General features: G+C 41.8%; 1 protein-coding gene across 1 annotated transcript in view; it reads left to right on the forward strand.

The window, feature by feature from the left end:
* Positions 1 to 20015, forward strand: part of TNFAIP2 (TNF alpha induced protein 2) — a 101171-nt gene that overhangs the window by 41398 nt on the left and 39758 nt on the right. Inside the window, exon 7 of the mRNA XM_044073585.1 lies at positions 1257 to 1355. Coding sequence (XP_043929520.1) covers positions 1257 to 1355 — 99 coding nt within the window. The remainder of the gene's footprint in view (positions 1 to 1256; positions 1356 to 20015) is intronic.

Here is a 20015-nt window from a genome sequence, read left to right on the forward strand (position 1 = left end):
TGGTTAGAGTATGCCTTTTGTGTGTCTACACTTAAAAGAGGAAACACTTAGCTGGTCTAGCTCATTATTTGAGTTGCCCTTATGTTCTGAAGTGATATGACTGAGACAGTCCCAGGCCTCCTTTCTTCAGGTAGGCCCTGACGTTATCTTACATGACTGCAGTTTTTATTTGTATTTTTTTTGTGCAGCTTTGTTGAGTTCCTATTACAGTGCCATTTTTTGTATACTTTGCTACTGATTTGGTAAATTAGACATTGCAGATTTGTTTTCTTCCCTAAAGCATTAGATGTTGTACTATCTAAAGTGCTGATTTTTGTACAGTTTGGATGTGCTACTCCTTGCGCTCTGTTTTGGAAGTCCATACACCAGTTCTGTCATGTATATATGACAGTGAAATGGTGCATGGACTTCCTAAAAAGGGTGCAAGGAACAGAACATCCAAACTGTACAAAAATCAGCACTCATAGATAGTATAATGTTTAATGGTTTAATGAGGCAAACAAATCCACAGTGTTAGTGTTAAATTCATCAAATCAGCAGCAGTTCAGTTCCAACAAAAACACAGCAAAATCAATGATGGCACCAAAAAAAAATACATATGTGTGTGTGTGTGTGTGTGTGTGTGTGTGTGTGTGTGTGTGTGTGTGTGTGTGTGTGTGTGTGTGTGCATGACACACACACCTATATATATATATATGTATATATATATATATATATATATATATATATATATATATATATATATATATATATCCACACTAACTGCAAACATGTCTAGCTTTTTAACAAAGTAGCAAGTGAATTAAAACTAGTCCTAAACTACTCTTAGAACAGAGCAAATGAGACATGCGTATCTTTATCACAATTCTGCTGTACACATGAAAAGAAAAAGTATTGTGTGGATATGGTTATGCATATTACAATGTAACAAAAGGGAAAAAAAAGAAGTATGGAAAAGAGACAGGAAGAAGGTAGGAAGAACGTAAAGTCTGGGAAAGGCTAAGGATGTGACTGCAGAGGTGTAATAAGGATAGACACAGATATAAAACCTATGGCATAGTCTGAGCAGGATAAATGGTATATCATATGTGATATGTCAAAATCCAAATTATGTCACTCACGTTTACCATCTCAAGTATGTATTTGCTTTATTACTCTGGCCGTATATTTGTTAAATGATGTTACAAATGTTTAAGCATTCTTTTTTTATTCAGTTCTTTTTACTTGAGGTAACAGTGTTATAATGAAATCCTTAGGTACAAGAAGTCACTGGATGAATTTAAGGAAAAGTGCAGTCATCAAGAAAATTATATACCTGTTATCATCGCAAATATTAACAACTGCTTCCAGTTTAGGTAAAGTACTGTACTTAATGTAATAGTTCATATAATGTTACTGTAAAACAAGTATTATACAGTAAAGGCATGTTTTCAGAGTACCCTGTTAAGGCAGATAACGTTTTTGTTGTCACCACAAAACTGTATCTGCAGTAGTGTGAATTCAGAAAATCAAGGCATTGCTTTCCTCTTTGTAAAGCATGTTTTCAGAGCAGATAATGCAATGTGGGTGATGAAAGTATAGACTAGTGTGCAGCTTGTGACTTGTGAAATACCTATACATTACAGATGCACCTGGTAGATTTCTAAACATTGTACACAGTTCTAAAAATGGCTTCCCTGCAGTAAAAATTCTCTATGGTCCTGGCAGGAGTAGCATGATTCTTAAAACAAAATGGCATTACTGCCACAAACTGCACTCCTTGGTCCATGGCAAACTAAACATAGTTAAATTCCATGCACATCAAACTACGCTGGCATTAGACCCGATCATTAATAAGATTACTGGTTTCACCAGTACTACTAGAGCTGATTTTACATTTATATTTTTGTCATTTTAATAATATAAATCTTTGCTACTACTGCATTTCTCCTGTAGGTGTAGATAGTCTGCTAAAGCAATCTGTTGTATTGCATTATCTATACTAGCACCTAAGGCTGCAGACTCATCTGTTGCTAAATCTATTTCACCTAGTTATTCTGCACTGCCATTGTGTCCACATCTGTATATAACATCATTTGTAGTACTGCTTTTACTTTATATTAATAGAAAGCACCATTATGCTCTTTATCTCTTTTATGTACCATTTACTGTCAAAGCATTCACGTTTATAAAATGTCTCTGCATTTTACATACAGCTAAGGCTTTGGTAGATTGTTAGTATATAAATCATGGTCATTTTTATAAGATAAAGTGTACAAGAATAGTAACATTTCTTATTTGCTGTTCAGTCTATTAAGTTCTACAGTGTCAGGTGTCACTTGATAAGAAATTCTCAGGCTGCTCCTTCTTCTTATTAAAAAATTGCAGTTTTTTTGTTTTTCTGAGTCTGACTAACCTAGTTTTGTATCAATATTTCAGTGTAGTTAGTACTGGCTTTTGGGCCAGAGATCCCCATTAGCATTGTTGTACCACCACACTGGAGGACGGTTGTGCTGTTCTGCTGACACAATCATTTGTGTGATTGCGAGCTGCCCTGACATGTGCTGGCTAAAGATCTCATGTACCAATCAAAACATTAGTCACAGCCATGTAATATATGAACAAACCAATGGGAGATCATAACATTTTGGATATAGTTTTATAAACTTTGATGGTATGGAGTACCACCACTAATGTCTTATTTCTTCACAGTAGGTCAAGTGTTTTTTATGATACAGTTTTTAACACACACACTCACACACACAGACACACACACACACACACACATATATATATATATATATATATATATATATATATACATATATATTTATATATAAATCATTGTGTGACAGTGGTGGACAGTACCTATTAGTCAGTTGCCCAGCTGCTCTGGTATTCATGAAAACTAACTCCAGTGGTCATCCAGAAGCAGTTCTCATTTATATAATATTATTGTGTGTGACCAACTTAGAATCATCAGGATGACATATTGTTACACCTAACTCCAACTGACCCTTAAGGCACTTCTAGTGGGATGACTTTTGAATGTGAAAGATCTGTACCCCATCTCTACGATCTCTCTCCAGCACATCAGACATCTGGCAAGCCACTCAAATAAGGTTAAACGAGTATAGTAATTTACAGCAAGGTCAAAAAACATATTCCAAAGTCAGCAACTGCACAATATGTAGAAGAAATTTCCATAACATAAACATTAAATTCTACCCTAAACAAAAATAAAACCAAGAAAATCGAACCACAACACTAATATAAAAAAATCAAAGTGAAACCTTCCAAATAAAAGGTTCATAGGTTAGTATTAGCCATTTTAAGCCTAGCCAGTTACCCCATGGGAGAATCAAAACTTGCACCTCGTGACTATAAAGTAAACACCTTAACCTTTATGCCAACCTCCCACAAATGCAATAACTCCATGATACCTGCTCCTGGACCAACAAGAGCCTCTGAACAGATTTGTACTGAGCCCTCTCATAAGCGCCTTATTCAGTAGTGACACCCACATGGCATAACAAATTGAGGTTGCAGGAGTCAAATCCTAAGCTAGAGGAATGATGCTCTTTTCAACATGTAGCACTAACCCTGTGCCAAAGGAAAAAGAAAGTAATCTACAGTACTAAGCAATGCATACCTACTCCATAAATAATCCAACCATATAAATGCAAGATAAAAACTGAATCGCTCTCCATGGATGAAAAAAAGAAGCAAAGGTATGGGATTCCAAAAATCTGAAAACAAAGACGTATAGAGTGTTAATATCGCTGCTGTTGTGGCAAGGGTGCAGCGTTTGAAATGTTTTCAGCATTGTTCCTTATGGAAAAGGGTAACGTCAATTTTCTGTTGCTATAGTTTATTTTGTGCTTAAATTACATGGGCAAAAAACTTCATGGAAGTGCATGAATAGGCTTCTAATAGTCCTCTGAAGTCACTTACCTAATGGGAACCTATAAACCTATTAGCCAAATTTTCCTTTCACTTTAGTCTAAACATGGTATGCAGGCATATGTATGCAGGCTGTGATGAACAGCTAGGTAAGTAAGAGGTATTTTCAGGCTGGCATGAAGTTTAATTTGCATGTGATGTTCATTAAATAACCAAAACAAAGAGTTACCATGGTGTCCCTCGCAGTATCACAAACCCAGTATGTCAATATACTGGGTCCAAAAACAAATAATAAAGAAACTTCTCTGTGTGGAAGATGTAAGATTCCCTAGAATTCAGGCACCTAATAAAAATCCAAAATAATATCAGGCAGTGGAAATACTTTTTTTTTAAACTTTCCAAAGTATAAATCCATTAATGGAAGTAGGGAAGCACAAGCTGGCTGGCTCAAGTTGAATCTTCTTTAGTAAAAACACACAGACAAGCAATCCAAATAGTAATTGAAAAAAAAACAGAATAAAGGTGTATGCATTCACCATTCCATTTATATACCCGTTTAAAAGCATGGGAGTGGCTTACTAGGGTAGCTGTGTTGTAAAAGACAATTAGCATGTTTACTTGCCAAATACCCCTTCCCTCATACACCAGTGGGATATTCGACACAGTGCTGCCCTAATTCAAGCTCTGTGATTACAAAATATATCGAACTAAACTAAAGTTAAATTAAAATTTACACATTAATAATTGCTAAGACATCCTGAAAGCATTTCATTATAGTATCAAAAAGAAAGTTAACATAAATCTTCAAACGTCCTTAGAAATCTTTTCTACCAGATTGTTTTCATCTAATAGAGCTTCTTCAGGTTTGTGTACATGCATAATACTACATTTTGTTGGGCTAAGAACAACAGATATTATTTAAGAACATGCAGTACAAAAAAACTAGTAAACAGTTGCCTGAGAGTCAGCAAAAAACATGACTTAGCCTTTATATTTCCTTTAGTTAAGAGAAGATTGATTCCACTATGCAATATTTTCTTATCTGGAAGCATATTATTTCATAGTTAAGTTAAACAAGCTTTCAACCCCAGACAACTGCTATTTGTCCCAGTCCCCTTCAATAAACACATCACACCAAATTACATTTGACAACCTTTATTAGATTTCCATAACATAGCTTCATTCACCAAATTCATTAATTACAACTATTCGTAATATAATTGATTCTAAACACAGCATAACATCCTTGTAATGTTAGTCAGGGAAGCGTACCTATTCACCCTGCCCCAGTAAGCAGCGTCAATAGCTCTGCTCACTTTCTTTACTTACGTAACACTGTCCTTGTAATGTTAATCAGGATAGCGTACCTACTCACCCTGCCCAACAAGCAGGATCCATACCTCTGCTTGCTTACTTTACTCATGAAGCAGCGTCCCATCTCACTTCATACACCATTCATTGAATTTCCTTCCACTAAATAAGCAGCATCCTTACCTCAGCTTGCTTATCTATTCAGCAAAATTCCTCCATCTACTCATTTTCCTTTCCCCAGATCCTTGAAATGAACATCCAGACACCACAGGGGGAACAGAGGAGGGAAAGCCTATCCCTCTTGTCCGACAACCAGCCAGACCAGGCTGTTCCCCCTCCCTTCTATCCAAATTTGTTCAACCACTACTTCCCTTAAAGGGAAGGGTCAAGCCAAACATCATTCGATGTACCCGTCATCTGTAAAGCACCTTAGAATCCTGTTATAAGCCCCCTTGCCATACCATCACTGAAACACACCCTAATGAAACCAAATAAAGTAGAATTACCATGACCCCAGTGTACCACCAGAACATCCACACCAAGAGAATACATACCCTTTCAGCCCATTCTCGTAGGGAATAATCTAACTCCAAAACTTTAATGTCCTAACCTTAGATGGCAGAAAACCAGCACCCCTTTACCTAGTTCCTGCAAACTCGCCTATGCTCAGCAATGAAGTAATCTACGTGCACAGCCATAAACACCCCCAATTCACTCATTACCAAACCATTCTTAACCCCTGTTTCTCCCTAGCCTTTCCCCTCGAAAGCTCTTTCCTTATGTTGCCTATACCACTAGCAGCTAATTAAGACCTGTCCTACAGCTGTCTTATCCTGCAACCAAGCTTCCTTTAAAACCTTCCAACTCCCCTATAACAATGCACCCAGCTTCTAAACTACCCCAACACAGTCATCTACCTACCATGTTTCCTAAAACCCTATCTGCAAAATTCACCCAAACCCCAAATGCAATGATCCTTGTGCTGTTCTGTAAAACCTTGACCTAGTGGGTTATATAAACACTATCTACTCAAGGGACAAATTTGTCACCCCAAAGATACTACCCGTTAGGAACAAACTTCAGCATCATATCAAACACCTCATTGGCCCTTCCACCCACCTACAGTTCAACAAATGGATGAGCGAATACAACCACCCCAAGGTTCCAAGAAAGCAAGACTGAACGTTACTGGCTTGCAAGAGCCATAGGGCTGTAGCCTAAAAGTTCCTGTGCTCCTATTAATGTTGTGACTCTACTCATCCCGTGGGATCCCCATGCTCTCCAAACTATCCTCGACAGTTTTTCCCCTTGGCCTCCCTACCTACCCCTTCCTTACTTGACCCCTATACCAATGCAATAATCTGCTCCCACTAATTAAACACAGAGCTGTAACATGCCTTACTAAGGTGATTACTCAGACCCTCCTTGTGCCCCATTCCAGTGGCAATAACATCCATCCTATCAAAACATCACCTTTCAAACTGCTTTTTCAAGACACCGCATGATGCCTTTTGCACTTCAGCAATTTCCATCAATAACTGTTGCCCACTCGTGCTCCCCATGTGTAAACTCCTCGCTCACCACTGCTTCCATCATCTGTAAATTCACTGTGTATCGTCACAACTGGTACTCGGCACACCACCATCTACAAAGAAAATGACAAAATTAAACCGTCTAATATGTAAAGAGAAGGCTCCACCTTATACCCACCTATTCCAAATTACAGCCGCAGCATTCCAAGACCCCATCTGCATGAAAGAAAAGACATGTAAATCATCCAAAATACATAACATACATTCCAAGACATCTTCAAGGACAACCTATCCTGCCAACCCGGGAAGGAATATACCACCGCCACTCCCATCTATGACAAAGCACCCATGACTGAAGCTATGCTTCCAATGACCCTATCAAATACCCAAGATAAATTTAACTACCAGTCGAGTATGTTAAACTAAACCCCATCCATGAAGGGACCTATCAGCATCCACAACCAGGGTAACTTTGTGATTCCAGACCACATCAGTTAGCGCACTGTATAAGCCAAGCTAACTTATATTGTAAAACCATCTGCCTAGCTCTTAACCTTCCATCTCCAAATGAGGCACACTAATCAACATAATATGGAACAATTGAACTCAGTGCAGCAAACCTAATAATAGTTAACTAGCAACTTATAAAATACACTCAGGTAGTATTAATAATTCAAAACAGAAATATTTAACAACAATAAAAGTGTCAGAATATGTAGTATGGTAACCACACCACCAAAACTAACCTCACTGTCAATAAACTTAACGGAGGGACAAATCATACCACTCAGCAATTGTACTGCTCTGATAGTCAGAGCAATGCCAACCACACCAGCAATGCTAAACACCCTATAGCAAACATTGAAGCTTAAAAATGCCTCCAGGCTTGACCACACCACTGAAAGTAACTCAGCCTCCTCTTATAGCCTCAACTGGTCAAAGCCATGAGAGAGGCTGAAAACTACATTTCACTCCTCAGGATACATATGATGCTCTTTGTGTTTCACTGTTGCAGTCAACACACTTGGGTTATCCTGCCAGGGGTAGCCCTCAGGTGGCCCAAATACCGGAGGCTTAGTATTTCTGCGTCAGTTGCTGTCACTCCAGGACTGATGTCAGGTCATCAGTGGTATAAAAAAAGGCAGCTAACGCCATTACATCAGTCTTTCTTGCCGAGGAGCCTGAAGCAGAAGCAGTTTGCATAAGTGCTGGTCGGCCACTACCTGAGTTTTCATTTACGGAATTGAAGTCTTCTAAAGCTAAGTACATTTCAGGACAGGATCTATGCATTACCAGTTCTCTGCAGTTCCCTTTGGCTTATCCAGTGCTCCCAGAGCTTCTACAAAATGCCTGGCTCCAGCCATTGCTTTTTGCAGACAGAGAAATATTCAGATTTACCCCTACTTGGACAACTGCCTGATTCAGGCAGACAGTCAGGAAAAGCTGTTGCAGCACCTGACATTTGTAAAGGACCTACTGACCTCACTGGGGTACACTATAAATGAAAAGAAATCCAAACTAGTCCCCAGTCAGAAAATTATATTCCTGGGAGCAAGCCTGGACATAGCATCCCAGATGACTTTCCTTACTCAAGAAAAACAAGCCTATCTGACAGGCTACTTCTCTCAACTGGCCACCAGAACCCAGTTATCTGCAAGGAAAATCCTGCAAGCTCTAGGGTTCATGGCCTCCTGCATTCTACTAATTCCATATTCCAGGCTGCATATGAGGAAACTTCAATGGTACTTAAAGAGCCTTTGGTGTCAACATTCTTAGGACCTGGAAACTATTATACCATGTCTAAGGAAAGATTTTCTTTGGTGGGCAGCAGCATTCAACCACAACAAGGGATTTCCCTTTTCACAAACCCACACTGCCCAGACCCTAATCACAGACACATCAGACTATGCCTGGGGTGCACACCTGGATGGCAGGTGCATTCAGGGCCACTGGAGCCCAAATCAAATTCATCTGCACATCAACCAAAAAGAGATGCTAGCTGTTCAGCATGCTCTGACAGCTTTCAGACACCTACTCTCTGTGGGGCCTCTACTAATCACAACAGACAACACCACAGTGATGTGGTACATCAACAAGCAGGGGGTAACCCACTCTTGCCCACTCTGCAGGATAGCCATGACCCTTTGGAACATGGCCTCAGCCATGCATATTCACCTGCTAGCACAATTCCTGCCAGGAAACCAAAACTCTCTGGCAGACTACTTAAGCAGAAATCTCCTAGACCCACACGAGTGGCAATTAAACCACAACACCTTTAGCCTCATAACCCAGAAATGGGGTACCCGGAAGGTGGACCTATATGCCTCCCACAACAACCACCAGCTCAGCAAATTCTACACCAGGGAACCTCATAGCAAGGGCTGGAAAGTGGATGCCCTATCCTTCTTATGGGTAAACCTCTTGATCTATGCATTTCCCCCTCTACCTCTTCTTACAAGGGTATTACTCAAAATAAGGGAGGAAAGATCAAGGGCAATCCTGATTGCCCCAGACTGGCCACACCAACACTGGTACCCACTACTGCGCAGTCTGTCACCATTGCCTCCATGGCACCTCCCTCAGATTGCAACTCTCCTGACTCAGCAGAAGGGAGAGTTCTTGCCTCCACAATTGCAGACCCGGAACCTGGCAGCCTGGCTTATTCCTTGACCCCTCCACCAGTGGCCAGCCTAAGCAAGCATGTCCTGGATGTTATACATGAAACCAGATGACCCAGCACTAGAAAATCCTATGCTGACAAGTGGAAAAGTTATTGTTCCTGGATCCAGGCTAAAGGAGCTGAACAAGCACAGCCCTCCTTACCTCTCATCCTCGATTACCTAGTATACCTACTTCACAGAGGCCTACCCTTCTCTTCTATTAAAATCCATGCCTGTGCCATCTCTGCTCATTACAGCACAGAGCCACCTCCCTTTTCACACCCACTCATCAAGCAGTTCCTTAGAGGCACTAACAACCTAAGGCCACCCAGAAGAGCCCCTATCTCTGCTTCGGACCTTAACTTTGTGTTGGAAAAGCTACTCCCCTTTGAGCCTGCAGCTTCAGCAGAGTTAAAATTCCTCTCTTGGAAAAACAGCCTTGCTTCTGGCCATCACTTTAGCTAGCAGAGTGTCTGAGCTACAAGCACTCATGGCTGTGGAACCCTTCATCATTTTTCATGCTGACAGGGTCTCCCTCAAGACTAACCCTACTTTCATGCCTAAAGTGGTGTCCAGTGTGGCTCTCAACCAATTATTCATTTGCTCACCTTTTTCCCTAAACCTCAAAGTAAGGGGGAAAGGATCCTGCACTCTTTAGATGTGTACAGACAGCTCAGATTCTACCTGGATAGGACTAAGCCCTTTAGGAAATCTTACCAGCTACTAGTCAGCTTTGCACCAGGGGTGGAGGGCAAGGCCATATCAAAACAAACCATTTCCAAATGAATAGCACACCATATCCATTTCTGTTACAGACACCATGGGAAACCACCCTCACAGGGGGTCAAAAAACATTCCACTAGGGCAACTTCCACCTCTGTAGCCTTTCTCAGAGAGGGTCCCTACCAGGAACATCCTGGAAGCTGCAACGTGGAGCTCTGCTCATACCTTCACCAAGCATTACCACCTGCCTATCTTTTCCAAATCCAGGGCAGGCTTTGCAACCGCAGTCCTGCAGGGCATACTAGCCAGCCCCAACTCTTCATGACTGCCTCCACCCATTCTTCAGCTTTGGGAATCAACCCAAGTGTGATGACTGCAACAGTGAAACACAAAGAAAGTACAGCTGTGTACACTTACCATAAATGTAGATGTTTGAGTGTATTCACTGTTGCAGTCATTACATTTGCGTTATCTGCTTGCATGTAGCCCTCAGTTGGCCTGATTAACAAAGTCTTGGGTCCTGTGTCGGTTGCTGTCCCTTCTTCCATGATGTCAGGTCGTCAGGAGTATAAAACATGCAGCCGATGCCATTACATCTGTTTTTCGTGCCCCAGATGTCAGGTGCCCCCCTAATGGGAAGCAAGTAAACATAAAAGCACAACAATATACCTCCAACAAAAAAGCAAATACACCAAAAAGTCTTTTAAGCATAGTAAAAGGAAAGTAGAGGTACAGCCAATAGAAGTTAGGGGCTGGAGGGAGGGTAACCAGGACTGCAATAGTGAATACACTCGAACATCTACATTTATGGTAAATGTACACAACTGTACTATGTTCTTCATGTTTCACTGTTGCAGTCATTACATTTGGGTAGATTCCCAAAGCTATGGTTAGGAGGAGGAATTTAGATAGCATTAGGGCCCGCTATAAGGCCCTGCAAGACTGCAGTGGCAAAGCCAGCTCTGGATTTAGAGAAAATTGGCAAATGATAATGCTTGGTGAAAGTATGTACAGAACTCCAGGTAGCAGCTTCTAGGATGTCCCTGGTAGGGACACCTCTGAGAAAGGCTGTAGAGGTAGATGCAGCCCTGGTGGAATGAGGTCTGATCCCCTGGGGGATAGGTTTTCCATGGTGCTTATAGCAGAAATTAAAGCAATGGCTTATCCATTTAGAAATGGTTTGCTTTGACATAGCCTTCCCCTCTCCCCCCTGCAGCAAATGCCACCAGCAGTTGTTCAGATTTCCTTTGAGGTTTAGTCCTGTCCAAGTAGAATCTATGTTGTCTGTGCACATCTAAGGAATGCAGTATCCATTCCCCTTTATTCTGTGGACTGGGAAAGAAGGTTGGCAAATGAATGGACTGATTAAGAGCCACACTGGATACCACCATGGGCATGAAGGATGGATTGGTTCTGAGGGACACCCTGTCCACATGAAAGATGATGAAAGGCTCCACTGCATAAGGGCTTGTAATTCAGATACCTTTCTAGCTGAAGTGATTGCTAAAAGGAAAGCTGTTTTCCAAGAAAGAAATTTTAATTCTGCAGTAGCAGCTGGCTCTAAAGGAGGCAGAGTGAGTTTCTCCTAGACAAAGTTAAGGTCCCATGCAGGGGTGGAGCTCTCCTGGGTGGTCTCAAATTTCTGACTCCTCTGAGGAACTGCTTGAGCAGTGGATGAGAGAAGAGGGGAGGTTCTGTGGTATAATGAGCTGAAATGGCTGAGGCATGGATTTTAATGGAGGAAAAAGACAGGCCCTTGTGCAGCATCTCAGTTAAGTATTGTAATATCTGAGGTAAATTGGGAGCTGCTGTGCTCATGCCTTGAGATTGGTTCCAGGCACAGAATCCTTTCCATTTTTCAGCATAAGATTTTCTAGTACTCGGCCTCCTTGCCTCTAAAATGATATCCCTCACAGGTTTGCTGAGGGATGGTAAAGGAGAGATTAAGTAATTTGCCAGGCTGCAAGGTTCAGTGTTGAAAGCTGAAGGTGCAGAATCTGGTTCTCTTGCTGAGACAGCAGGGAAGGAGTCTGTGGCAGGTGCCATGGAGATAATCATGACCCACTGTGTAGTGTGTTGGCGCGGCCAGTATGGAGCAATCAAAATCATCCTTTGTTTGTCCTGTTTGATTTTTAGTAGTACTTTGGAGAACAGAGGCGGGGGGGGGGAGGCATAGACTGATAGGTTTTTCCAGCTGAAGGACAGAGCATCCACTTTTTAACTTTGTTTGTGGGGAGTCCTTGTGCAACATTTGTCCAATTGGTAGTTCTGGGGAGAGGCAAACAGGTCTATATCTGGGCTCCCTAATTTGCTTGTCAACATGCTGAAAATCCTTGGTTCCAGTTTCCACTCATGTGGGTCCATGAGGTTTCTGCTTAGTCCATCTGCCAGTGTATTTAATTTTCCTGGCAGGAATTGAGCTTGTAGGTGCACTTGGTAGCTCAAGGCTGTGTTCCACAATGCCATGGCTAGTCTGCAGAGGGGATAAGAATGTGTACCCCCTGCTTGTTTATGTACCACATAACAGTGGTGTTGTCCATCTTTACCATTAGTTGTCCTGGAAGAATGTGGTCCTTGAAGGCTGTCAGAGCATTCTGTACAGCTAACATTTCTTTTTGATTAATATGCAGGTGCATTTGACTTGGGTTTCATTTGCCCTGAATGCACTTCCCTGCCATGGGAGCCCCCCATGCATAGTCTGATGCATCTGTTGTTAGGGTTTGGGTGGCAGGGGGTGATGTGAAAGGCAGTACCTTGTTTTGGTGGCAGGCCTCTGCCCACCAAAGGAACTCTAGGCGTAGGCAAGGTATGATAGGAATCATTGTTTCTAGGTCTTGAGAATATTGACACCATAGGCTTTTTAGATACCACTGTAGTTTCCTCATATGCAGTATTGCATATGGAATTAGAAGAATGCAGGAGGCCATGAATCCCAAGGCTTGCAGTATTTGTCTTGCAGATAGCAGGGTTTTTGTGGCCACTTGTTTGAAGTAGGTTGTCAAGTGAATTTTCTTTTCTGGAGTGAGGTAAGCCATCTGGGAAGTTGTATTCAAGCTTGCTCCCAGGAATATAATTTGTTGACAGGGTACCAGGTGTGATTTCTTTTCATTTATGGTGTACCCCAGACAAGTTAGAACCCTTTTTACAAAGGCCAGATTATTCAAAAGTATGTCCTGGCTTTCTGCCTGAATTAGACAATCATCCAGGTATGGGTATATTTGAATATTTATTTGCCTGCAAAATGCAATAACTGGAGCTAGGCACTTTGTGAATACCCTGGGTGCAGTAGATAAGTCAAAGGGCAGTGCACAGGTGTGTAGCCTGCTTTGAAGCTTAGGTATCTTCTGCAAGATTCCCTGATTGGGATGTGCAGGTATGCTCCTTTTAAATCTAATGTTGCCAACCAGACATCTTTGCCTAGCATAGGAAGTAATTGGTGAAGAGTCAGCATCTTGAATTTTGGAGTCTCCAAAAAAGTGTTTAGAGTAGACAGGTCCAGGATAGGACGCCATGAATTGTCTTTTCTGGGTACCAGTAAAAGTCTTGAGTAGAAACCTTGTCCCTTTTCCTCTTCTAGTACCAGTTGAATAGCCCCCATGCTTAAGAGAGAAATTACTTGTTTTTGGGCCTCTGCCCACTGATTTGGGGGTGGTCTGGCCACCCATTTGGTGTTGGTAACGTGTGGAAATGAAATCTGTATCCCTGGGACACTGTATTTAAAACCCATTTGTCCTGGGTAATGAGTTCCCAATTCTTTACATGAAGAGCAATCTTTCCCCCCAAAGGGGCAGTCAGTTGATAAGTGCTTAGAAATTTTAAAAGGAAGTCATTGAGACAGTTTACCATAGGGGGAAGTCTTATTATTCCCAGACGTGGAAGTTGAGGCCCCCCACTGTTTAGTTCTGTGAATCCCTGGGACTGAAACCTGGGGGTTTTGCTGTGTCTGGGTTTGGCTTGAGAAGACCTGGAAGAGGCTGGAAAGGACCAATGTTTAGAGGGCCAGTGCCTACTAAATCTAGGAGGTTGAACTTGTAAAATATCTTTCAGAGTTTGCATAGATTTTAGCTTTATCTTCCATCATTTTAAGAACTTTCTCAGCCTTGTTGCCAAACAGGCGATCCTGACTTAAAGGCGCATCCAACAATTTAGCTTTAACATGATCAGGCAAAGATTGCTCCTTAAGCCAAGCATGCCTTCTGATTACAGACCCAGTAACAGCAGCTCTGCAAGAGGCCTCTAATGAATCAAAACCACATTGCAAAGTATGTTTTCCAACTTGTTCGGCAGAATGCTTTAAATCCTGTAATTCTTTATTTTCCACACAGTCAGAAATCAACATCATTTTCTGTTTAAGCAGTCCAATAACATGTTGCTGATATTTTAACATATGAAACTGGCAGTTTAAATTCTTAATGGCCAAGGTTGCAGAAGTGTAAACCTTCTTACCCCATCTATCCAGCGTCCTGGAGTGTCTATCAGAAGTGGTAGGCTTTTTAGCAGGAGAAGCTTTAATGCCCTTGAGCCCCTGTGAAACAGTCTCTGGAACTGCAATAGGATTTTTGAAAAGGAACTTGTGGGACTCAGGGACTCTGTATCTGTCAGGTTTTCTGGGAGCAGGAGGCAGGGAATCAGGGGCCAAACTAGATTCTGAAAAAGCATTATCAACAATGTCTAGTACAGGAGGAATAGCTAAAGGCCTATGCTGAGGTAGGAGAAGGAAATCCCTAAGCCTCTTTTTTGAATCAGAAAAATCCTGGCTTTCCCAGTGGAAATGCTCCCTTAGAGTATGTAAGGTTCCCCAAAAGAAAAATCCTCAGGGGGGAAGCAGAGGGAATAGAGTCCTCTGCATCAGAATCCTCATAAGTAGGTAAGGGCAAATCCAGATCATCAGAAGAGTCAGAAAAACCAGAATCCTGATCAGAAGATTCATAATCAACTTCAGTCCTAGGACTCTTAGAAGAGGGGGGGGGGGGGTTGGTTACCCCTGATTAGAGTTATTAGATCTTCAGCCATTCTTATCATTTGTTTTTTAGGCCTAGAGGCCTGAGCTTGTGGCCTGGGCATTGGTTTTTTAGACATGGATTGAGATTTAGGCCTAAGTAAAGAAGGAGGCGTTGATTTAATATACAAGTCCGTAGGCCTGAATACACCCTCAGAAGCCGATGCATGCACAGCGGCTCCGGATCCATCCAAGCTTGAGACATACGCAGATTCCATTGTTGAAGCATCTCGCAGCATACCAGACTCTGCATGGGTCTCAGTAGAGGCCTATGAATCAGAAGTAGCAGGTATCAGGGGCTGCGAAAGGGCCTCACTGAGTACCGGCAAACTGGTAACTGGCTTAGGAGAAGCGTCGTCAGCAGTTTTGGACCTCAGCGGCCTGTCTCTGTCTTTATCTTTGCATTTTTTTGGAATCCCAGTAGTTGGATAGCTAACTGATGACATTTCTGGATAATTAAACCAAGAACTGAAATATTTAGAGGCAGAAATATACAGACAACGGATAGTGCGCTGATTAAATAAAGCACAAACCGACAGCAAGGTACATCGTGGTCAGTGCCTAGGCAAAGAATACAGTACAAATGAAAATCTTTATGAGGTATTTGCTTTCCACAAGTAATGCAATTATTAACTTTTACTGACATCGATAAGGAGCAAGAAAAAGTTTTCCCGATGGGGTACTTAGCTTTAGTTGAAAACTTTGGTTCTGAAACTCGAAATCAAAAATTTCAGGAGTCGGCCGACTGGCACTTGTGAACTGCTTTTGCTTCAGGCACCGCACAGCAAGAAAGACTGATGTAATGGCATTGGCTGCATGTTTTATACCCTTGACAACCTGACGTCATGGAAGAAGGGACAGCAACTGACTCAAGACCCAAGACTTTGTTAATCAGGCTGACTGAGGGCTACCTGCAAGCAGATAACTCAAATGTAATGACTGCAACAGTGAAACAAGAAGAACATCATAGTACAGCTTGCGTACATTTACCATAAATGTACATGTTAGAGTGTATTCAGTGTTGCAGTCCTGGTTTCCCACGCTCCATCCCCTTTTCTCTCTCTCTCTCTCTCTCTATATATATATATATATATATATATATATATATATATATATATATATATATATATCTGTCTTCCTCACTCTTTACAGGGCTATTTGGTATTTACTTTCTACTGGTGGTGTTATTCCACCATAACCTAGATCCCTATTTGGGGGCTCCTGACATTTGGGGCAAGAAAAACTGATGTAATGGCATCAGCTGTCTATTTTTATACCACTGACTACCTGACGTCAGTCCTGGAGCGACAGCAACCGACGCAGAAATACTAAGCTTCTGGTATTTGGGCTGACTGAGGGCTAACCCTGGCAGGATAACCCAAGTGTGATGACTGCAACAGTGAATACACTTGAACATCTACATTTATGGTAAGTGTACACAACTGTACTTTTGTCCTCCCTGTCAGCAACTTCAGGTTCCTGAGCTACAAGTCAAGCTTGAGTTGCCTGGGTCGTTCCCAGGGCTTTATCCCTCTATGAAGGCTGGGCAGTAATCTGGGTGTATATTGAGTATGAATCACTCAAGATATTTGCATGGATTCAGCTGCTTCTAGTGACCTAACTGCAAGGCTGGTCTTAATACTGCTGATACAGCTAGATTGTATAGGACATCCCTGCATAGTTTGAAAGTACAGCTGCAGTCTGTCCAAGAAGTGAATGTCTGCAGCAAGACATTATTCCCTTTTTTTTTTTTTTTTTGAAATCCCACTTCAGCAAAGCCAAGACCTACAGACAGCTTCCCTTCACCATTTTACCATATTCATTTCCTAGACTTTTGTATTTTACAGAAATAAGGTGAAATAGTAATTGTTATATTGATGTTAAAACTAAAAAGTCTGGCTTTGTTCTGCAGCCTTTCCCCAGGTTATCATCTAAAACACGATTTAGGAGTCATAGGCTTTCTGACTCCCAGCTAATAACTTCTGGCCAAAAGCCCAGGTTTCTAATACATTACCTTCCTTTAAGTAGATGTAGAACAACACGCATGCATTCATTTTCTAGAACCCACTGTGAATTAAATTAAAATACAAAGCACTATGATATAAGCAAGCCATTATACTAACCCAATTAAATGTTATATTAAGATAATACGGCTTAAAACTTAAGATTCAAATTAAAACATAATTTCTTCCATCTACGTACATACAGAAGGCTTCAAATCAACTCTTTCATGTAATGCAAACATTTAAAAGAATTTCCTCTACAAAACATTACATCTGTTTTCTTATTAATGGGGTCCTGTTTTACGTCAGTTTACCTAACAAATTTGTTCCTTTCTCTTGTAGTTACGCCTATAATGATATTTACAAATTTCTGCACATGGAGCACCGGCCAGTGGCCAGAATTAGTGCCTAGTCAATTACAAGGGAACTACTCAGCATAAGCAACAAGGATTTGTCTTTATATTTAAAAGGCTTAGGGTCAAGAAACCTTTTCTGTGTTCAGCAATAAGTAAAAGTAAGCAAATAAAGAAACAAACACACATATACATACATCAAGAAACATGGTGCAGCATACTATTATAACTTCCTTCAATGACCTCACCGCCCATGAACAGGCAAGCAGTACAGGCCTGGAACCCTTGCGATCCAACCTCCAAAATTAATTTTTGTTTCCCTCTGGCACTTGACATTAAACAGTCATGGCTCCTCCAGCTGCAGACTGGCAGCTATTGGACACCCCCCCCAGATTGCTCCTCCCATCCACGAGCAGAAGCCCACCAATACAAACGCCCACCAACTGGTAGGACAAATGCACAAAATGCATACTCTGCCTACAGCTTTGTAAGGAGCAGCAAAAACATTTGCGGGCATCTCACAACCCCAGAAATCAGCCTCTGCCAACCAACATGCCATGCAAAACCAACTCTGCCCACAAACCAGGTAAATGGCAACGAACATGCCAAAAGAGAAAACAAACCCAGCCCTGTACCTGGCTGCTGTGCACCCTGCTCGGGTGCTTGACCTACACCTGTGATCCAGTACATCCCTGTACTAAAACACCAGAATTCACCCTGCTGGACGCCTCTGAAAAATAGCCCAAACTAGGAATTTACCTACCAGTTCCCTGAGAGACCATCCTTTGTTAAAAGACAGTGAAACCTGTGATCCAGTACATCCCTGTACTAAAACACCAGAATTCACCCTGCTGGACGCCTCTGAAAAATAGCCCAAACTAGGAATTTACCTACCAGCTCCCCGAGAGACCATCCTTTTTTAAAAGACGTTGAAATCTGTGATCCAGTACATCCCTGTACTGTAACACCGGAATTCACCCTGCTGGGCGCCTCAGAAAAATAGCACAATCTAGTAATTTACCTTCCAGCTCCCTGAGAGACCATCCTTTGTTAAAAGACAGTGAAACCTGTGATCCAGTACATCCCTGTACTAAAACACCAGAATTCACCCTGCTGGACGCCTCTGAAAAATAGCCCAAACTAGGAATTTACCTACCAGTTCCTGAGAGACCATCCTTTGTTAAAAGACAGTGAAACCTGTGATCCAGTACATCCCTGTACTAAAACACCAGAATTCACCCTGCTGGCCTCTGAAAATAGCCCAAACTAGGAATTTACCTACCAGTTCCCTGAGAGACCATCCTTTGTTAAAAGACAGTGAAACCTGTGATCCAGTACATCCCTGTACTAAAACACCAGAATTCACCCTGCTGGACGGCTCTGAAAAATAGCCCAAACTAGGAATTTACCTACCAGTTCCCTGAGAGACCATCCTTTGTTAAAAGACAGTGAAAGTATGTGCTGAAACAGCTACTAGAACATTGTACTAATATTAATGTTTAAAACTCTCCTAGGTTAGGCAAGCTTCCCACTCAGGTTAGCCAGCAGCCAACAACCCCCATTTATCATTTATCTTTTAACTAACCCTTATATCCAGCTTGCTCACTCTCTTCTATTAACTAGCCTATCTCCCCCTCTCCTGTAGCCTGCTACCCCCTGTAGGTGAACAATTTGCTGCAATAAAGTACTGGCCACTAGGTGGTGCCTTACCATAAGCTTTCTGTATATCTATTCCCACAACTATTCTTTACCATACCTCTCTGACCCTGTTTTTCAGCTTCTACTTTTCACGGACTTACTCTTTCACCTTCTCACCCTTGTTGTTCCCGCTCCGCTCACGCTCACTCCGCCCCTCCCTACCCCCAATTCCCACCCACCCCAGGGTCCTACATTTATACTTCCCTAGACACACCCCTAATTACTCACCAACCTATAACATTTTCTCCATCATATCCACCATCTTATACCTCACTTCCTACACCACACCCTCTCTTAATACCTTACCTCCTATTTCCCTACTACCCTATTAACTCTAACCTCCTACTCTATATAACTATGCCCTCTACCCTAAAATTTCTCTCACCTCTCCTTCTCCTAAACATTCTACTTTTCTACTACACCCTTACCTCCTATGAAAATCTCATACTACTTCAAACTCCATCTTCAAACAAAGATACTACTACTACACTTCCCCTACCCAAACTAGCACACATTAACATACTAACAACCTGTCCCTATCTCCCCTCTCTTCCATAAAGCCCACCGCTACCTACTTACTACCTCTAAGAGACTCATTCCAATATCACTCAAATTTACAAAACCCTACAACCACCACAAACTCCTTTGGATATATATGGAGATATCCATCACCACCCTGGCCACAACACCCCAAAACCCAAGCCCTCTAATACAAACTACCACCTACGCTAACCCACACTCTTCCTCAGACTCCTCTCAATTGCTCATCTTAATATCCGTAGCATTAACAACAAAATCACTCAACTCCATGCCTTAATTGATTTCTATGCCTTTGATATCCTATGCCTCACAGA

This window comes from Protopterus annectens, chromosome 6.part0 (genome assembly GCF_019279795.1).
Source record: "Protopterus annectens isolate FY-2018-M chromosome 6.part0, PAN1.0, whole genome shotgun sequence".
NCBI lineage: Eukaryota > Metazoa > Chordata > Ceratodontiformes > Protopteridae > Protopterus > Protopterus annectens.